The 19,864-nt window shown below is 41.6% G+C and overlaps 1 protein-coding gene across 2 annotated transcripts in view; it reads right to left on the minus strand.

Moving 5' to 3' along the window:
* Nucleotides 1-19,864, minus strand: part of SNX13 (sorting nexin 13) — a 135,776-nt gene that overhangs the window by 5,911 nt on the left and 110,001 nt on the right. The window contains exons 19-24 of one of the 2 annotated variants that reach the window (XM_038759604.1): nt 15,650-15,757; nt 11,611-11,721; nt 7,843-8,004; nt 5,047-5,118; nt 1,697-1,842; nt 1,352-1,420 (exon numbers count right to left, since the gene is read on the minus strand). In XM_038759604.1, coding sequence (XP_038615532.1) covers nt 1,352-1,420; nt 1,697-1,842; nt 5,047-5,118; nt 7,843-8,004; nt 11,611-11,721; nt 15,650-15,757 — 668 coding nt within the window. The remainder of the gene's footprint in view (nt 1-1,351; nt 1,421-1,696; nt 1,843-5,046; nt 5,119-7,842; nt 8,005-11,610; nt 11,722-15,649; nt 15,758-19,864) is intronic. The other variant, XM_038759615.1, reaches the window with a different exon arrangement.

A 19,864-nucleotide genomic window follows, 5' to 3' on the forward strand; every position in this document is an offset into this window, starting at 1 on the left:
TATTTGCTGGATAGAGGCTTAAAGACGTTTACGGCAGTGATGCAGTATTCATAATTGTAACTAGCAATAACAAATGTTTAAAGAATGATAACACAATATGCTTTGTGCTGTAGAAACCTGGGAGGTCACCTGAATTTCTGGCTCCAAAGTCTATCTATGCTACTTTAGTTAAAAAGATAACATACATAAGGTCGTTTTGCTAGTGCAAGAAGAAATACACCTGTTTCACTGCACATAGCACCCCCCGCCCTTAGGGAAAAAGTAACGAAGATGACAACTGAAAGCAATCTAAACTCCAAGTTAAAGAAGCACAGAAAAACATAAATTCTCAAAGGATTTACACCAACCTGATATATTCTTTATTAAACAGAACCTTGCGACACTTTGCACACTCCAGACACTTACGTAATAGTGTATCAGATGACAGTGAGTAATGGAGGCTTAAAGTTACAGAGTACTAGGGCTGTTAGTTATATATATAAGAAGTGTTAATTAGAAGTTTTGATCTTTTAGCCTGACCTAATTTCTTTCAGACTTTGAGACTTGAGCATGCGCCTTGGATCTGTAAGGCTGTTCTACATCGTTTGACCTTTCAACTCCAAATGTTCATTCATTCATTCATTCGTATTTATTGAGCGTTTACTGTGTGCAGAGCACTGTACTAAGCGCTTGGGAAGTACAAGTCCGCAACATATAGATACGGTCCCTACCCAACAACGGACTCACAGTCTAGAAGGGGGAGACAGACAACAAAACAAAACGTATAGACAGGTGTCAAAATCGTCAGAACAAATAGAATTAAAGCTATATGCACAAATATTCCTTATCTAGAAGAATAATGATCCCAAGCAGCCTGTCCTAGTGGAAGGAATAAAGGGATTAGAAATCAGGAGACCCGAGTTCTAATTCCTGCTCTGCCTCTTGCCGGCTGGATGACTTTGGGCACCTTACCTAACCTTTCCGGGGCTTCCGTTTCCTCGTCTATAAAATGGGGTCAGACATCGGGCTCCCTCTAAACCTCCCTAGGAGTTCATGTAGTTCCTGAATTCATTCATTCAATCGTATTGATTGAGCAGTTACTGTGTGCAGAGCACTGTACTAAGCGCTTGGGAAGAATTGATTATCTTGTACCTTCCCAAGCATTCAGCACAGGGCTCGATACCTCAAAAGTGCTGAACGAATCCTGTAACTCTTCAGAGTTTAGTATGATTTTGTTACGTTACGACCCCGTGGAGATACTGCCTTTTATGTTTTTCCTAAGATCCAAAGGGAAAAGTACATTTTAAAGCTCAAGACTAAAACTCCTTCGATGCCACCTGATGTACACGGGAGCAGAGTGCTAAATAGGTACCTGAAGCGTTTCACTGAGTCTGCTACTTGCTCGGGGGAGGTCATCCAATCAACGTGGTCGACTATTTTCCTGAAATGACATAAATTGGAATCAGCAACATTTTAAAGATTAATAAGCAGTCCGAGAAAACAAAGGAGGAGAATACATGCAGAAGAAAAACAATGCAAATGTGAACTGTTCCAGAGAACTAAAAAAATAGAATAAAATGAAATAAAAAAGTAAAGATGTTCTTGTGGGGCCCTGAAGGAGATTTTTTTTTCTGTCAGGAGAAAATTACCTATCCCCAAAGAAAAAGCAATCCATTCTGTAATCAATCTGGCCCCCGAATTTAAAAAAAAAATTTACCTATTAATCGTGTCCCCATATGTTGCTCTAATAAGCTGTTGAAGTAAATTTTTGATGTTTCTTCGCAACCACTGATTTCTCTCCTTTAAATCAAAGACTTCGTCCATGAGAAGCAGCATTACTCTAAGAGGAATATTATCATCCACCTAACGAGTGGTGAGGAAAAAAGGAGATTAAGCAATTATTTAGGATGCCATGTTATCAGTGGCATTTACTGAGCACTTACTGTGTGCAGAGCACTGTTCTAAGTATGTGGTAGGGTACAATGCAACAGAGCTGGTGGATTTGTTCCCTGCTCACAACGAGCTCACAGTTTAAACAAAAAGAGTGTCTTCTTTCACTATCATCAACTTAAGGATTGACGGTGCTCTTCCTTGTTTTCCAAATATCTGTTTCCAAACATAGGCAATACAGGAATGTGTGATAAACTGATATTCCAACTTCCAGAAAGACATGAATTCTTTTAGTCGTCATTTCGTTAGGACCGGGAGGTTCTATCATCTAGCCAAAGCATTACACTGCGAACAGGTGGTTTTAAGCACCTATCTTTCAACCACGGCACGATCGATCTAGTCTATTAGCCCAATAAGGATGCGCTTGGGTTTTCAGCAATCCCAGAATATGCTGTATGCTTGAGAACATACGATGCATGGAGAGACCCTCAAGGACTTTGCAGTCTCCTTTGTCTTACCACTCTCCACTTTGATTCTGTAAATGACCGGGCAGAGCATCTAACCAGGGAAGGTTTCATTCACTCAATCATATTTATTGAGTGCTCACTGTGTGCAGTGCACTGTACTAGAAGCAGCGTGGCTCAGTGGAAAGAGCCCGGGCTTTGGAGTCAAATGTCATGGGTTCAAACTCCGGCTCTGCCAATTGCCAGCTGTGTGACTTTGGGCAAGTCACTTCACTTCTCTGTGCCTCAGTTACCTCATCTGCAAAATGGGGATTAAGACTGTGGGCCTCCCGAGGGACAACCTGATCACCTTGTAACCTCCCCAGCGCTTAGAACAGTGCTTCGCACACAGTAAGCGCTTAATAAATGCCATCATCATTATTATTATTATTATTATAACAAAGCACTTGGGAGAGTAAGATAGAACAATAAATCGACACATTCCCTGACCACAATGAACTTAAAGTCTAGAGGGGGAGAGGGACATTAATATAAATTACAAATACGTTAAATAAATTGCAGATACAATGAATATAATGCAATGTAATAGACAGGTATAATACGCTTTGGGGAGAAGTAGCTGGGGAGGTCAGAAAAGCTCTGGGCATGTCACCCCCCCCCCCCCCCAAAAATCTCCAGTGGTTGCCTGTCAATCTTCACATGAAGCAAAAACTTGTCACGATTGGCTTCAAAGCTGTCCGTCCCCTCGCCCCCTCCTACCTCACCTCTCTTCTCTCCTTCTCCAGCCCAGCCCGCACACTCCACTCCTCTGACGCTATCTTCCTCACTGGGCCTCGCTCTTGCCTGTCCCGCTGTCGACCCCCGGCCCACGTCCTACCTCTGAACTGGAATGCCCTCCCTCCTCACATCCACCAAGCTAGCTCACTTCCCCCCTTCAAAGCCCTACTGAGTGCTCACCTCTTCCAGGAGGCCTTCCCAGACTGAGCTCCCCTTTTCCTCTGCTCCTCCTCCCCTTCCCATGGCCCCTACTCCCTCCCTCTAGTCCACCCCTTTCCCCGCCCCACAGCACTTGTGTATATTTGTACATATTTATTATTCTACTTTATTAATGATGTGTATTTATCTATAATTCTATTGATCTATTTTGATGCTATTGATGCCTGTCAACTTGTTTTGTTGTCTGTCTCCCCCTTATAGATGTGAGCCCATTGTTGGGTAGGGACTGTCTCTATCCATTGCCAAATTGTACCTTCCAAGTGCTTAGTACAGTGCTCCGCACACAGTAAGTACTCAATTCATTCATTCAATCATATTTATTGAGCGCTGTGTGCAGAGCACTACACTAATTGCTTGGGAAGTACAAGTTGGCAACATATAGAGACGGTCCCTACCCAACAGTGGGCTCACAGTCTAGAAGGGGGAACAGACAACAAAACATATTAACAAAATAAATATGAATGAATGCATTGAATGATTGAAGGCGGCCAGATTGGGATTTCCCATGGCTAGACCTTTCCCTGGCCCTCTAGCTTTTTGACCCTCTTCCCCCCTCGCCACCCCTACAAAGCTCTCAGCAGGATCTCCAGCTGCGGTTTTCTCCTTCCCAACGAATCCATCTCCACCTCCTGTCTGGAAACAACTGACTTTTTTTTTCCTTCTTCTCCTCCACATTATTCTACGATAGAGATTTGCTTCAACGGAGTGGAAAGACTGTTTAGGGACTCAAGGCTCATGATTTAGAACTAAGCTTGAGGCACAACAAACATTTGTGAAGGCTTTTCCACACAATTAGCCTCTATCGACAGATTCTCCTATGATCAGGGTCAAAAAAAAGTTCCCAGTTGGGGAGCATACATGGAAACTCTGAGATTTATTATTGAATTATAAGATCGGCGACTGACGATGGAAGAGAGAAAGTTGAACTAAGAAATTGGAGACTTGGAAAAAAAAGACATTTGTCAAAGTCAGAGAAGCACAGTTATGCACAGGAAAGGGAGCTGGAATGCTTTGATGTGACCAATAAATATGTGAAGTTCAGAGCAGGTGCAGATTTATGATGCTGCAATAATTGTACAGCCCTTCTATCCCAGTTAAAGATGAAAGATTTTTCTCAACTGTTCCACATATATTTGATCAGGGTTGCAACCCAAACACTGGGAAAATACCACAGCTTATGAGAACTTTGAGAGCTTTCCATGTTCCCTTGGACTATTGTATTTCAAATATTAATTTTCCTACACTTTCGGGTCTATATATCGAAAGAATTCCATGGCCAAGTACACTTCACTGCCTTTATTAGAATACTACATCTTTCCAATGTGGCTTAGACTGTCAGTGAGATGCGATTGTTTTTTTTTTTTTCCAGACTATGAAGCTATGGAAGGCAGTATCCTATTCACTACTCTTGCTCTCTGATGAAATACAGTCTAAAGGAAATTCAACCCAGAGTATACGGTGCTTTAAATGAAGTTCAAGTTGAATTTTTATCACAGAGAAGGCACATTTATTGGTGGAGGGAGCAAAGGGGAAAAGAATAGGAAATTCTCATTTGAAGCGGGTCAGCAAATTATGATCTGAACTACAGATGGACACATTGTGACACATGGACACATTAGTACAGTGCTAAGAGCTTGGTACAGTGCTCTGCACATAGTAAGCGCTCAATAAATACGATTGATGATGATTGTGAAGGACAACAAAACCAAACACTCACGTTGTCATCAAGCTGGGCAGCAACTCGGTAGTGCTCAGGATCCGAATCAGTCTTCTGAATTAAAGGAGGCACCTAAGTTGGAAAATGAATAAAAAACAGATACGCTCAATTTCCAAAAGTGGGGCCCCAACACTTCTCAAAAACCTCCAATGATTATCTATTTATTTCCTCATCAAGGAGAGACTACTAACCATTGGACTTATCTTTTTTCTTTTTTTTTTTTAAATCAGCTTTCTTTGCCCACTACACTCCAACGCGCACTTTTGGTTCCTTCCAACCTCACTTTCTCACCTTACCTCGTTCGATTCTCTTGCCTTTGGTACCTTGCTCATTCCCTTCCTCAGGCCAGAAACTTCCTCTCCCTTCAAAACACCTCATCACGGCTCTCCCCATCTTCAAAACACTCTTAAAAACCCATACGGTCAGGAGTCATTCCCCAATAAACTACCAACTTCTACTCTTAGCCCATATATTTATGCGCCTTAGTACTTAAGACATCATTTTGACATCTATTTATCTTGCAATATTTTTGCTATCAACAACCACAATGTTTGTGAATGGCTTGTGCTTGTCAGACACCAAATTATACTAGACTCTTTGGAGACAGGTCCCTAGGTCTCTTAGTCAATTGTCCAATCCCCAGTCCGAGTACAGTGAGTGCTCTGCACATAGTGTGTGCTCAATAATTTAAACGCTTGCTAAGGCCAACGCTGGATATAAGACAATCAGATAGAAATTGTTACTATCTCGGCTGGAGTTCACAACCTAAGAGTTAGGGAGAGAAGGAATTTTGCCCCCATTCTGTGGATGATTCAACTGAGGGATACAGAAGTGAAGTGACTTGTTTGGGTGACAGGCCATGAGATTACTCTCCTGTCTTTAGTCAATGGAGGAAATCACACTGGAAAGAAAAGGGTAATAAGACCCTAAATATTAGAATTTTATATGTTACAATGATATTTCTATCAGCACGACGATTTAATGGTTGAAGGGTCTCTGAACCACAGCTACCTTTTATTCTTAAGGGTAAAAGAATGTAAAAAAGGTCAATTTTCTGAGGAACCTGAAAACTAGGAATGCAGCAATCTACCTCCAATCTGGTATTTTGCATCCAAAAGTACTTCTTGGAAAGACAGACTTATCAATGAATCTATATTAAAGGTGCAATTTTCATACTGGTAATCATAATGATCATATAATAATAATAATACCACCATTATGATTGTGGTATTTAAGCACTTCCTCTGTGCCAAACCCCGTAGTAAACGCTGGGGTAGATACAAGATCATAAGATCCTATATAGGGCTCACAGTCTGAGTAGGAGGGCATATAGATACTTTGCAGGTGGAGGAACTGAGGCAGACAGAAGTGAAGTGACTTGCCGATGGCCACACCAGGGGCAGGTGGCAAAGCCAGGATTAATAATAATAATAATGATAGCATTTGTTAAGCGCTTACTATGTGCAAAGTACTGTTCTAAGCGCTGGGGAGGATACAAGGTGATCAGGTTATCTCATGTGGGGCTCACAGTCTTCATCCCCATTTTACAGATGAGGTAACTGAGGCACAGAGAAGTTAAATGACTTGCCCAAAGTCACACAGCTGACAAGTGGTGAAGGCGGCATTTGAACCCATGACCTCTGATTCCTAAGCCCAGGCTCTTTCCACTGAGCCACGGGATTAGATCCCAAGTCCTCTGTCTCTCACGCCCATACTTTTCCCACCAAGTCACCCTACTTCTCTACGGATGACAAGGAAATGCCAGTTCGTGACGTGCATTGCAAGGATTTGTAGGCCTCAATTTTGCTTAGGTATACTAGGGTATGCGGTTCTAAAAACAGAATCTAACGTTACCCAATTGACTTCAATATTCTGATCCTGAAAAGTACACTAAAGTGTTCCATGAGTTCACTGATTTTAAATTTGTTTTGATCAGAGTGCCTGTTTTTTTCTTATATCCGTCTTTGTCAAATGTCTACTCTTATTTTACTAGGGTATGCGTTTCTAAAAACAGAATATAACACTACCCAATTGACTTCAATATTCTGATCCTGAAAAGTACACTAAAGTGTTCCATGAGTTCACTGATTTTAAATTTGTTTTGATCAGAGTGCCCGTTTTTTTCTTATATCTGTTTCTGTCAAATGTCTGCTCTTATTTTACTAGGCTATGCGTTTCTAAAAACAGAATCTAACACTACCCAATTGACTTCAATATTCTGATCCTGGAAAGTACACTAAAGTGTTCCATGAGTTCACTGATTTTAAATTTGTTTGGATCAGACTGCCTATTTTTTTCTTATATCCGTTTTTGTCAAATGTCTACTCTTCTTTTTTTAACATCAGTTGTCTATTTCATACCTAAAGACACAGTATAACAAAGCCTCAAACAACGCTACATCCCAGGTGAAAAATGGGAGTCAACTGAGGGTAGACCAGCATGACATACTGCTATCAAGGAACAAGTGGTTCTTTTCCAGCAAAACTTTCCTGAGAGAGACAAGGATGCAGAACAGAAAACAGCACTAGCAGTTGCAAACGTTAAGCATGAAAATACAAAGAGAGACAGCCTTTTTGTGTAAACATTGTGGCTGGAACTCTGGGTCCCACAGTGAAATCGTAAGCGCACCCGAAAACACAAGCACATTTCACTGTCAGAGGTGTCTGTGAATACAACGGACAACTCTATACATAGATAGCTATGTCTATTATACCTTTTTATTTGAGTTTTCCAGGAAGTAAAGAAACACAGTCCAACGCTCTGCTTTTGGAGACGCTAGTGAAAAAACCTTCTTACCTTGAAAAATGATTGCTTTATGTCTTGTCCTAATCTTTCTGACATTTTGCCCATGTTGTCTGACATTTTCGTCATTCCCTCTGCCAAGCTATCAGGAAGGGATTTAACTGCATTGGAAACATTTCTCATAGAGTTGCGGAGTGGGTTTACAAAAGTATCCATCTAAAGGGGAAAAGATGTTACCGTGACTTCATTGTTTCAGGCTTGCTGCTCAAATGAATCTGGGAAATACTGAGCGTCATACATGGGAAACGCAAGAATCCAACAGAGAGCTACGTACGTAGGTCAGTAATGTGTTACAAGACTCAAGTTAAATGGTCAAGCTTGGGCACGCTCAGGGCAAGGCTTTCTCGATTTTGCCGGTCTTGTTTACCCGGTTCTCCACTGCACCCTGACCATTTTAGGGCCAGCCTTTGGATACTCATGAACTACAGCAGTGCAGTCCCCATTTTGGATAGCTCTGTGGGTTTCAAACTGGGTTGGTTTCCAAGACATTTCCCTGAATTAAAATTCATTTAAACTAATCTCTCTGCACTATGTGGAGTTTTGTATATACCATCCGTGGCCCCAATTGACCTGGATAAATGGGGTACTATGGTGCACAGACGATTCAAAATAATTGTCAGGCATCGCCAGCTACTTAACATCGTGTTTTGGCCACCGATGAGCAGGTTCATAGGGTTCACTCTATGCTGTACTTTACCTTTATTCTGTAAATGCTGCTGTAACCCACATAACCATTAGCGGACAGTAGATTGCAAGCTAACAGCATCAAAACATCTATGTAGTGCCGATTTCCACATAGCAGCAGGTGCCTTTTGCAAACAAAGTAATCAGATATGGTCCTGACACTTTAAACTCTGCCAGGCATTTGCTTATGTATATACACCTTAAGTACCCAAATAAGCCAAAATTAAATAACCATTATCATTTTGTGCAAGCCAAGTTTGTGCAAGCCAAGAGTTAAGAGCATTAATGGGTCAGAGAGTACAATGGGAGGTGTACACACAAGATAGAGCTGGGGGAAAAAAAATCACCAATCCTGTAACTTAGCTGGGACCATGCTTAAATAGAAGGTGGGATTTCAGAAAGCCCCCTCTTGAGATATGGAGGCTAAATTTTAGTTTCCATCAAGTTTGGGTTGTGGATTTCTTGTTTCTCCTAATTACTGAATTGTTCACACTTGCATCATTTATTCGCTTGCCCTTTTACTCCGGAGAAACGGAGAGTCGGGGAGGATAAGGCGGTCGAGCCTTGACATCTGAGAAGATGGACGTACCTTTGACTGTTACTGTTCATTTTGCTTAATTTCGGCAACCCTCAGCTATTAAATTGTGAACACACGTGGGCCAGGGATGTATCTGAATGAATGTCCATAGAGACTGTACGCTCCTTGTGGCATCTTCCAACTCTGTTTTATTGTACTTTCCCTAACACTTTGTACAGTGCTCTGCACCTAATACGTGCTCAATAAATACCACTACCACTTGACTGATTTTTTCCAGCATTCCATACAGTGCTTTACGTTTTGGAAATGCTTAACAAATGCAGTTACTGATTATACATTAGATCTGAGCCTGGAATGCCAGTAGGCGACTCAATTTAAGGAGGGTTTAGGTCAATTTATGCACAGTAAAAAGATATTAGAGGAAGCGTTAGAGATGTTCCATAGTATACCCACAGCCAAGTCAATAGATGCCACACAATTCACCCATCACAACTTCCAGGATAATATTCTAGGCTGGTCCGAACCAGTCTATGCAAGGCAGACAACCACTTTGGCTACATGCAGGAATCATACGGAACTAACAGTCTAAAACTGAAAATGTAACAGCATTCTGAGTCTAAAAGCAATCTCCTATGTAGAGATGCAAACAGTATCGACATTTCAGTCTTTAAAGACAGAGCACAAAATTACTTTTTTCAGGTGGCCCAATGATTTGCATCATGTGTGGCATTAATGAATCCCCCCCCCCGCCCCCCGCCTTACCTCCTTCCCCTCCCCACAGCACCTGGATATATGTATATGTTTGTACGGATTTATTACTCTATTTTATTTGTACATATTTATTCTATTTATTTTATTTTGTTAATATGTTTTGTTTTGTTCTCTGTCTCCCCCTTCTAGACTGTGAGCCCACTGTTGGGTAAGGACCATCTCTATACGTTGCCAACTTGTACTTCCCCAAGCACTTAGTACAGTGCTCTGCACACAGTAAGCGCTCAATAAATACGACTGAATGGATGAATCGGTTCCTTGATGGTGCTCATCTGGACGATGATAACTGGGAAATATAACTATCATGCTTAAAGGGATATTTTAAAATCATGAACGCTTTATGGGGAATTTACAAAAGATGTGTTTGTGCACATGGAGAGGGTAACTATTAGTTTCGTAAAATAGTTCACCTGTACTTTCTAAGACTTTGATAAAGTGCAGGGAAAATTTTGAAGGGCAATACCAGAGAAAGCCACGCCAGAACATCTCATCAGGAATATTCCTTCAATCATATTTATTGAGCCCACTGTTGGGTAGAGACCATCTCTATATGTTGCCAACTTGTACTTCAAGCACTTAGTACAGTGCTCTGCACACAGTAAGCGCTCAATAAATATGATTGATTGATTGAGCGTTTACTGTGTGGAGCACTGTACTAAGCGCTTAATATCAAATTCGAGCCAGTTCTGCAGCCGCAAAATGATCAACTCTGATCTGACATGACTCCATCCTCCATTCAGGGTCACGCAGTATCATTTAGACAATTCTGGACCCCTGTGGCACCTTCAATGGTCTCCCGTTACTCAGGTCAGGGATCGTGCCTTACCAACGCTTCTGCAGTGTACTCTCTCAAGTGCTTGGTACAGTGCTCTGCACGCAGTAAACGCGCGATCAATACCATTGATTGGTTGATCTCAATCCCCGATTTGGGCAGCAGTGGCAGAGGGGTAATCTTTGGGCGGTCAAACAAGGAGGGACATGGGACCCACAGAAACAGTAGCAAGTGTCAGTAGTTGCCACCAAGAGCCTCAAATTAGCCCAACCTGGCTTTCCACGTGCCTCTGGCTGGCAAAGCAAGACAAAGACATTAACACAGCCTGGGCTGTTGATAATTTAGCACACGCCACTCGGTTAAGACTAATGAAACTTTTCAAGGTCAACCTACAACCAAATCTGTGGGAAAGATCTTTAAAGAGTGCCACTTGCCTGGTGAGCAGACACAGATATTCTGAAATACACCTGTGAGGACAAGATTGTGAACCCTCTGAAATGAAGCTAATTCCTGAGGTGTGTGGAAGTATCACTTACAAATGATGGCGGAATGGTACTATGAAAAGGTTAGTATAGAAAGAAAAGTTTATTTAGGAAAGTGGCAGAATAAATTATTTTATTGTTTTAAGGGATTCTTTTGACAGAAGCCCTATACTCCTCAATATACTCCTCTAGATTATAAACTCATTGTGGGCAGGGAATGTGTCTTTTGTATTGTACTCTCCCAAGTGCTTAGTACAGTGCTCTGCACAAAGTAAAGCTCAATAAATACGACTGACTGGCAACTTGCGTCTGCTTAGAGTAAAGAAAAACACTGGCACAAATTCATTACATTATATTTGCCCTCAATACGCTGACTGGCAACTTGGGTCTGCTTAGAGTAAAGAAAAACATTGGCACAAATTCATTACATTATATTTGCCCTCAATACGCTTAGAACTGATTTATTTCACTCTTGGCACTAAGAAGCCCAACACTACATGTGAAGATAACCTTACCTTACGTGCAAAATCCCCTTTTCCTTTGCTGTAGGCTTTGTTCTCCAGGAAGTCATTCACACAGTGAGCCAATGCTGGGGAAGCTTTCATCATTTCAGGTGTTAACAATAACTAAAAGCAAAAACACTCCCTTAAATTTAAACTCTCACTTGTGCTTTTCACAGCAACTTCAAATTGATACAGGTGAAAGAGCAGTCACTATTCTTTAGAATTTCTTCAACTTCATGGTAATTTATGTAGTGAAACATTTTTAATTTTCACTGCATTTTAGTGCATGTCTGGGCGGGGGTTCTCTTTCCTTATTCACTAAGATCCATTTCCAAGAGCTCTATTACTTCCAGTTGAAAAACTAAAATGGGTGACAAATACCAAGGAGAAGTGGTGAGTTCTAGGGTTATTCGTAGATATTTTGAAGTTATTACAGCTCTACTTCATGAGAGCAGATGCATCTTTTACCACCCCGATAGAAGTCTGAATTTTGGGTAGTGGTATCAGAACTCATTCACAAAAGTAAGTTTTCTTTATGAGACGCCACTCCCCGAGGGCCCACCTCCTGCTTTGTATCCCCTAAGGCCAGCTCGGCAGTCCAGAAGAACAACTTCCAAGGAAAACGAAACAAATGCTGGCAATATCTTTTGAGGTCCTGCTAAAACAGTCTTACAACACAGATCAAGAAGCAGGCAGAAGTTAGGCAAGGGGACTACTGGATAATTTTATTCTTAAATATAACGTTTTCCTGTAATTGTTTCCAGTGCTCGCTGGGATAAAATCAGAGGTCAATTTATACGTTATACCTCTGACTGCAGGGTGAAAAATGGGGAATAGATGCTGCCCCTTCTCAATGACACTAACATTAGCAGCATCACTTTCAAACAAACCATTTATTCGTTTAGTCGTAACAATTGAGAGCTCGCTGCGTGCAAAGCACTGTACAAAAGCAATTGGGATAGTACTATGTAACAAAAACCAGACACATTCCCTGCCCGTCACAAGATCACAGTCTAAAGGGCCTTCATGAAATGGGATTTGCCAACTTGTGCTCGGCGCTAATTTTGCAAGACAGAATTGAAAATCGCAAGGTGGACCTTGAGGACTTGCTTTGAAAAGTCATCTCAAAAAAAAATACGGCCCGCATGGCAAACATGTTCTTTCAGGTAGAAGTGTCTGGACTCTGTATAGATGAATATATCCTGTATATATATGCATATATGTTTGTACGTAGTTATTACTCTATTTATTTTATTTGTACAAATTCCATTTATTTTATTTTGTTAACATGTTTTGTTTTGTTCTCTGTCTCCCCCTTCTAGACTGTGAGCCCGCTGTTGGGTAGGGACCGTCTCTATATGTTGCCAACTTGTACTTCCCAAGTGCTTAGTACAGTGCTCTGCACACAGTAAGCACTCAATACGACTGAATGAATGAATGACTCCAAATCTTAACGACTGCTCCGTGGACCAGAATGCAGGGTTAGTTGCGACCTTGGAAAAAAGGCTCTGAAAAGTTATGAGGGCATTCATTCACTCAATCGTATTTATTGAGCGCTTACTGTGCGCAGAGCACTGTACTAAGCGCTTGGGAAGTACAAGCTGGCAACATATAGAGACGGTCCCTACCCAACAGCATGCAAGGGACCCATTCTGAAGCGGACGCCGGAACATCCGGTCTTCAGCAGAAACGTGGGCCAGTTCACTGTTCCCCCATTATCCCTGGAGAAACAGTCCCCATTTGAAATTTATTCCACAGAAACTCTTACTAGGGTCAGTGTGAGGCTGGTACGGTTTGTCTAGAGGACTGGACATTTTCTGGATAATGTCTCCACGCTATCCCCCGGACAGCCAATTTTCCCAGGCAAAGAGCCTTGAGGTAAAGCCAGCACGGGCTCAAGTCATCATCAATCGTATTTATTGAGCGCTTACTGTGTGCAGAGCACTGTACTAAGCGCTTGGGAAGTACAAATTGGCAACATATAGAGACAGTCCCTACCCAACAGTGGGCTCACAGTCTAAAAGACCTTCAGGGACAGAAGAATTTCCCTACGTCCCCGTCAAAGTAAAACCAGGCAGAAAAAGTCCCCCTGCTCTATATTCTTTCTGCAAGTGTGGCTGATTCACATATGCAGCGTGGCTCAGTGGAAAGCGCATGGGCTTTGGAGTCAGAGGTCATGGGTTCGAATCCCTGCTCCGCCACTTGTCAGCTGTGAGACCTTGGGCAAGCCACTTAACTTCTCTGTGCCTCAGTTACCTCATCTGTAAAATGGGATTAAGACTGTGAGCCCCACGTGGGACAACCTGATCACCTTGCATCCCCCCAGTGCTTAGAACAGTGCTTTGCACATAGTAAGCGCTTAATAAATGCCATTATTATTATTACTATTATTATTATTATATGCGCCCTGGTCACCATGGGTTACTGGCTCTTTAAGCCCAGGGTGACTATGCACCAAGCACTGCTGCTCTTCAACCCCGTAAGAAAAAACGTGGTCCTTTTTGGATCCTGTCACGTATCACACTTGGGCCAGGCGATCGGCTTTGCCGAAACGTTGGGTCTGAGCGGGGCCGATTCAGATTGACTGGAAATCCAAAAAACAGGTGGGGAAAATTAAGGGAAGTGGCGCTCCAGCATGGTGGAGTGGATAGAGCAGTGTGGCTCAGTGGAAAGAGCCTGGGCTTTGGAGTCGGAGGTCATGGGTTCGAATCCCTGCTCCACCACACGTATATATGTTTGTACATATTTATTATTCTATTTTACTTGTACATATTTATTCTATTTATTTTATTTTGTGAAGATGTTTTGTTTTGTTGTCTGTGTCCCCGTTCTAGACCGTGAGCCCACTGTTGGGTAGGGACCATTTCTATATGTTGCCAACTTGTACTTCCCAAGCGCTTAGTACAGTGCTCTGCACACAGTGAGCGCTCAATAAATACGACTGAATGAACGAATGTCTGCTGTGTGACCCTGGGCAAGTCACTTAACGTCTCTGAGCCTCAGTTACCTGATCTGTAAAATGGGGATTAATACTGTGAGCCCCACATGGGATAACCTGTTCACCTTGTATCCCCCCAGTGCTTAGAACAGTGCTTTGCACATAGTAAGTGCTTAACAAATGCCATTATTATTATGATTATTATTGCTCCTGGGAGTCAGGCGGTCGTGGGTTCTAATCCCGGGTCTGCCACTTGTCTGCTGTGTGAACTTGGACAACTCACTTCACTTCTCTGTGCCTCAGCTGCCTATCTGTGAAATGGAGATTGAGGCTGCGAGCCCGACGTGGGATAGGGACCGTGTCCAAACCCATTTGCTTGTAACCACCACAGCGTTTAGTACAGTCTCTGGCACATAGTGAGCGCTTAACAAATACCACAATTATTATTATTAGGTGACTCTCTGGAGCAGGCGTCGGAACTGGGGTAGACAGGATCTCTGCAGTGCAGCCGAAACACTCCGGAACCACAGCAGTCATTTCATTCATTCAATCGTATTTATTGAGCGCTTACTGTGTGCACAGCACTGTACTAAGCGCTTAGGAAGTACAGGTTGGCAGCATACAGAGACGGTCCCTACCCAACAACGGGCTCACAGTCTAGAAGGGGGAGACAGACAACAAAACAAAACATGTGGACAGGTGTCAAGTCATCAGAATAAACAGAAGTAAAGCTGGATGCACATCATTAACAAAATAAATACCACAGCTCCATCTTGGCCAGGAGCCGATTCCTTATTTGCAATTGTTATAAAGACACGTTCCCAACATATTTCAACGTCCCTTAAGAACACGTGAAACGCCAATGGTACTGCCCACTTGCGAAAATTTAAATTAGCTTTAGTTCACAATGTGAATTGTTCCATAAAATATTTATACTCTTTCAACCATAGAAAGGTGTCAATTCAAACAAAGATGCCCATATCAATCTCGCAGAAAGGTCCTAGAAACTCACGAAGGGTTATTTATTTGGGCAGATATCTGCCACTGAATTTCCAGAGAGATCTCTTTCACCCCATTTCAATACAGTTTCAGTGAAAGTCCGGGAACACTTACCTGTAAATATGCGTTTAGATCTTTTTTCCTCTTTTCTAAAAAATCTCTGTCCATATTATTAAAAGTCTTTTTACCAGGGAGCTTCAATATACTTGATAGGTTTTCAAACTAGGAAAAACAACAAAATTGATGTTGTATATTTAAAACAATTCAACTAGTGATACAGACATATAATTAATAATAATAATAATAAAGGTATTTTAGGTGCTTACTATGTGCCAAGATATAATTAATAATAATAATAATAATAAAAAAGGTATTTTAGGTGCTTACTATGTGCCAAGCACAGGGATAGATACAAGGTAATCACGTTGTCCCACACGGGGCTCACAGTCTTAATCCTCGTTTGGCAGATGAGGTAACTGAGGCACAGAAATTAAGTGGCTTTCATTCATTCATTCAATTGTATTTATTGAGCGCTTACTGTGTGCAGAGCACTGTACTAAGCACTTGGGAAGTACAAGTTGGAAACATATAGAGACGGTCCCTACCCAACAACAGGCTCACAGTCTAGAAGGGGCGGACAGACAACAAAACAAAACATGTGGACAGGTGTCAAGTCATCAGACTAAATAGAAATAGAGCTAGATGCACATCATTAACTAAATAAATAGAATAGTAAATATGTAGAAGTAAAATAGAGTAATAAATCTGTACAAACATATATACAGGTGCTGTGGGAAGAGGAAAGAGGTAGGGTGGGGGGGATGGGGAGGAGGAGAGGAAAAAGGGGGCTCAGTCCCCTATTTATTTTATTGTGTTAATATGTTTGGTTTTGTTCTCTGTCTCCCCCTTCTAGACTGTGAGCCCACTGCTGGGTAGGGACCGTCTCTATATGTTGCCAACTTGTACTTCCCAAGTGCTTAGTACAGTGCTCTGCACACAGTAAACGCTCAATAAATAAGATTGAATGAATGAATGAACAGCAGACAAGTGGCGGAGCCAGGATTAGAACCCACTTCCTCTGACTTCAAAGCCCGTGCTCTTTCCACTATGCCACGCTGCTTCTCTTCCTATTAATACTATTAATTAATATTAACTGTAACAACCAATATAATTGATAATTAATTGTAATTATATATTAATCATACATATATGAAACGAATACAACTATTTGGCCAGCTGAATGGACTGAATTTTGAAAAGCCGTACAGCACTTCCAGTATTTCATTCATTCATTCAATCGTATTTATTGAGCGCTTACTGTGTGCAGAGCACTGTACTAAGCGCTTGGGAAGTCCAAGTTGGCAACATATAGGGACAGCCCCTACCCAACAGCAGGCTCACAGTCTAGAAGGGGGGTCTAGAAGGGGTCAGTAGAAACTGACCCCTGGTTTTTAAGGAGCAGAACCTGCTCTCTCCTTGCTTCTTCTAGACTGTGAGCCCACTGTTGGGTAGGGACTGTCTCTACATGTTGCCAACTTGTACTTCCCAAGCGCTTAGTACAGTGCTCTGCACACAGTAAGCACTCAATAAATATGATTGATTGATTGATTCTTTCCTTCCTTCCTCACTACACCCCAGTCACCCTCAAGCTAACCTATTCAGCTGTGCCTCCTCTTTGTCTTTCTCGCTGCAAAGGACTCGCCTTCGGAAGAGAATTAACTGTGAATGTGAAGGAGTGATGGCAAAATCGTTTTAATGAATAGATTTTCCTTGCAACTGTCAGGAGATAGAAACCGGGCGGAGACAGCGGCAAAATCTAAACTACTGTGATCTTTATTGTGTTAAAAATTCTCAAACTTCACCACTTTAAAAACCACTAGCAATGCATTCCACAACATGATATAAGCCACACAGTCCAGGAAAGTCTCCATAATCTGATCATCATCAATCGTATTTATTGAGCACTTACTATGTGCAGAGCACATAGTAATCTGATAATACTTTGAACCCACTCAATTCTACAAATGTTCACGGTTACCCGCAGGCAGCAAATCAGATATGTTGGGAGAAACAATTATTTCAGAGCACTAGGATATTGTTGAAGGCACTGCTGAATGCTCTGTGCAAGAACTATAGTCAATCAATCAATCAATCGTATTTATTGAGCGTTTACTGTGTGCAGAGCACTGTACTAAGCGCTTGGGAAGTACAAGTCAGCAACACACAGAGACAGTTGCTACCCAACAGCAGGCTCACAGTCTAGAAGGGGGAGACAGAGAACAAAACCAAACATACTAAATAAAATAAATAGAATAGAATAGTATAGTATAGTCATGCACTGAGCAGCGGTCTAAAAAGCAAATCTTTCAAGTTTTTTAAGTAAGGCCGAAGTAATTCACTAGCAGGAAGTAAGTTTAGGCACTGGAAGACTTGTAATGGTAAGTGTCACTTCTTTGTTTCGCTTTTAGAACCAAAGCAGTTCAATATTTTGCACTTCTTTGGAAATATAAGAGCTGTATTCATCACTCACACATTTCGAAGGCTTACGCAAGTCACCGAGTTCATCTGTTGGAAAAAAGTCATGGTTCAAAAGCAATTTTAGAACACGGTGGGGCTAACCCTATTTCATGTCAGCGGGTTCTGGTTTATGCCAGCTGGTGAACTCGACTTCCTGGTTTTTCTCTCATTTTATGGGGGTTAAGAGTATGAGAATACTCTTCGAAATGTGTGAGTGATGAATACAGCTCTTATATTTCCAAAGAAGGTTTCCCTAGACAAGGCAATAAAATGGAGATTGTCTAACGGTATCTGGAACTGCCGACAGCTGCCACAGACCTCACGGATCCCTATTATTTCACTTAAACCTAAGTGCTCATTTCCCAAGCTCAGTTTGTATTTCCTAAGCTCTGTGACCAATACAACAAATGAACTAAGTCTCCGCTACGAGGACTCTACTTCCATGTGGGATACTTGGCGTGTAAAAGGACGACTAAACGATTTGATCCTTTGCAAAAATGCTTTTTGCCCGGTTCATTTTATTTCATGTTTTTAGTGCTGAATGAATGGAAATATCTGGTCGGAATTAAAATACACAAAGCGCGGTCACTAATTTCAGATGTTAAAGTGTTTCAAGTCATCACAGTGGTTTAACGACTTAGTGAAAATTTCCTCAAATAAGTTGTGAAGGAAACCATTACTAGGGAGAGAGATGAACTGCACATGAAGCAGATGTTCTAAATTTCAGTTTTCCTACTAGCCTGCAATAGGAATTTCATAAATTATAAACCATTGTCCCAAGAGATAAAAGTGCCTAACTTGTAGTTCCCACCAATATGTACCCAATATTAGGATGAAAATGGAGGAAAAAGGCAATTCAAATTGACCCGAAATCGGTGATAAAATTGTTTAACTATAAATTAGTGTAAAAACAAAGCAGGGTAAATGCAATTTTCAACCACAAAAAATAGCACTCTTTTCAAATGACTATTCTGTCAGCTAGTGTAACTCAAAATATTATTTAGTTTGTAAATTTAGTGATCATCTTTTTTACCAATTCCTGGTTCGTGCTGGGACTGAAATTCAACAGAAGGGGAAATTAGCAAGGTCTAAATTTAAATGGAAGAGAAAATTAGGCCTCAGGGTTTACTTTTTATTCTTTCCTACCTTCAACTGAGAAGTTTTTATTTTCTGGTTTTAGAGATTACTTTTCTCTAAGGTTTTCACTTGGCCTGATGTAGGATTCTGCCACTTTATTGGTTTGTTGCTGAACTGTACTTTCCAAGCGCTTTAGTACGGTGCTCTGCACACAGTAAGTGCTCAATAAATACAATTGAATGAATGAATGAATTAATTAGTTTAACAAGTCCTAGTCTTCCTTTTACTGAGCAGGAGAATGCCATGCTTCAAGCTGATTAAGGAATTCAGTAGTCTCCCACAGGCAGGGAATTGGAGATGGAGGAGCAGCATGGCCTAGTGGAAAGAGCACGGGCCTGGGATTTAGAAGACCTGGGTTCTATTCCTAGCTCCACCACGCGCCTGCTGTATGACCTTGGACAAGTCACTTCACTTCTCCGGGCCTCAGTTTCCTCATCTTTAAAATGGGGATTCAATACTTGTTCCCCCTCCTACCTCAGACTGTGAGCCCTGTCTGGGGCAAGGACGGTGCCTGATCAGATTATCTTGTAACTTCCTCAGCGCTTGGCACATAGTAAGTGCTTAACAAATACCACAATTATTATTATCATTATCACCTGGATGCTCCCTTGGCCAATGCTCCCACCATGATTCTCTACTGAAACTAGTATTAAAAAAAAAACAACCTGGCTTCAG

Source organism: Tachyglossus aculeatus, chromosome 2 (assembly GCF_015852505.1).
Source record: "Tachyglossus aculeatus isolate mTacAcu1 chromosome 2, mTacAcu1.pri, whole genome shotgun sequence".
Taxonomy (NCBI): domain Eukaryota; kingdom Metazoa; phylum Chordata; class Mammalia; order Monotremata; family Tachyglossidae; genus Tachyglossus; species Tachyglossus aculeatus.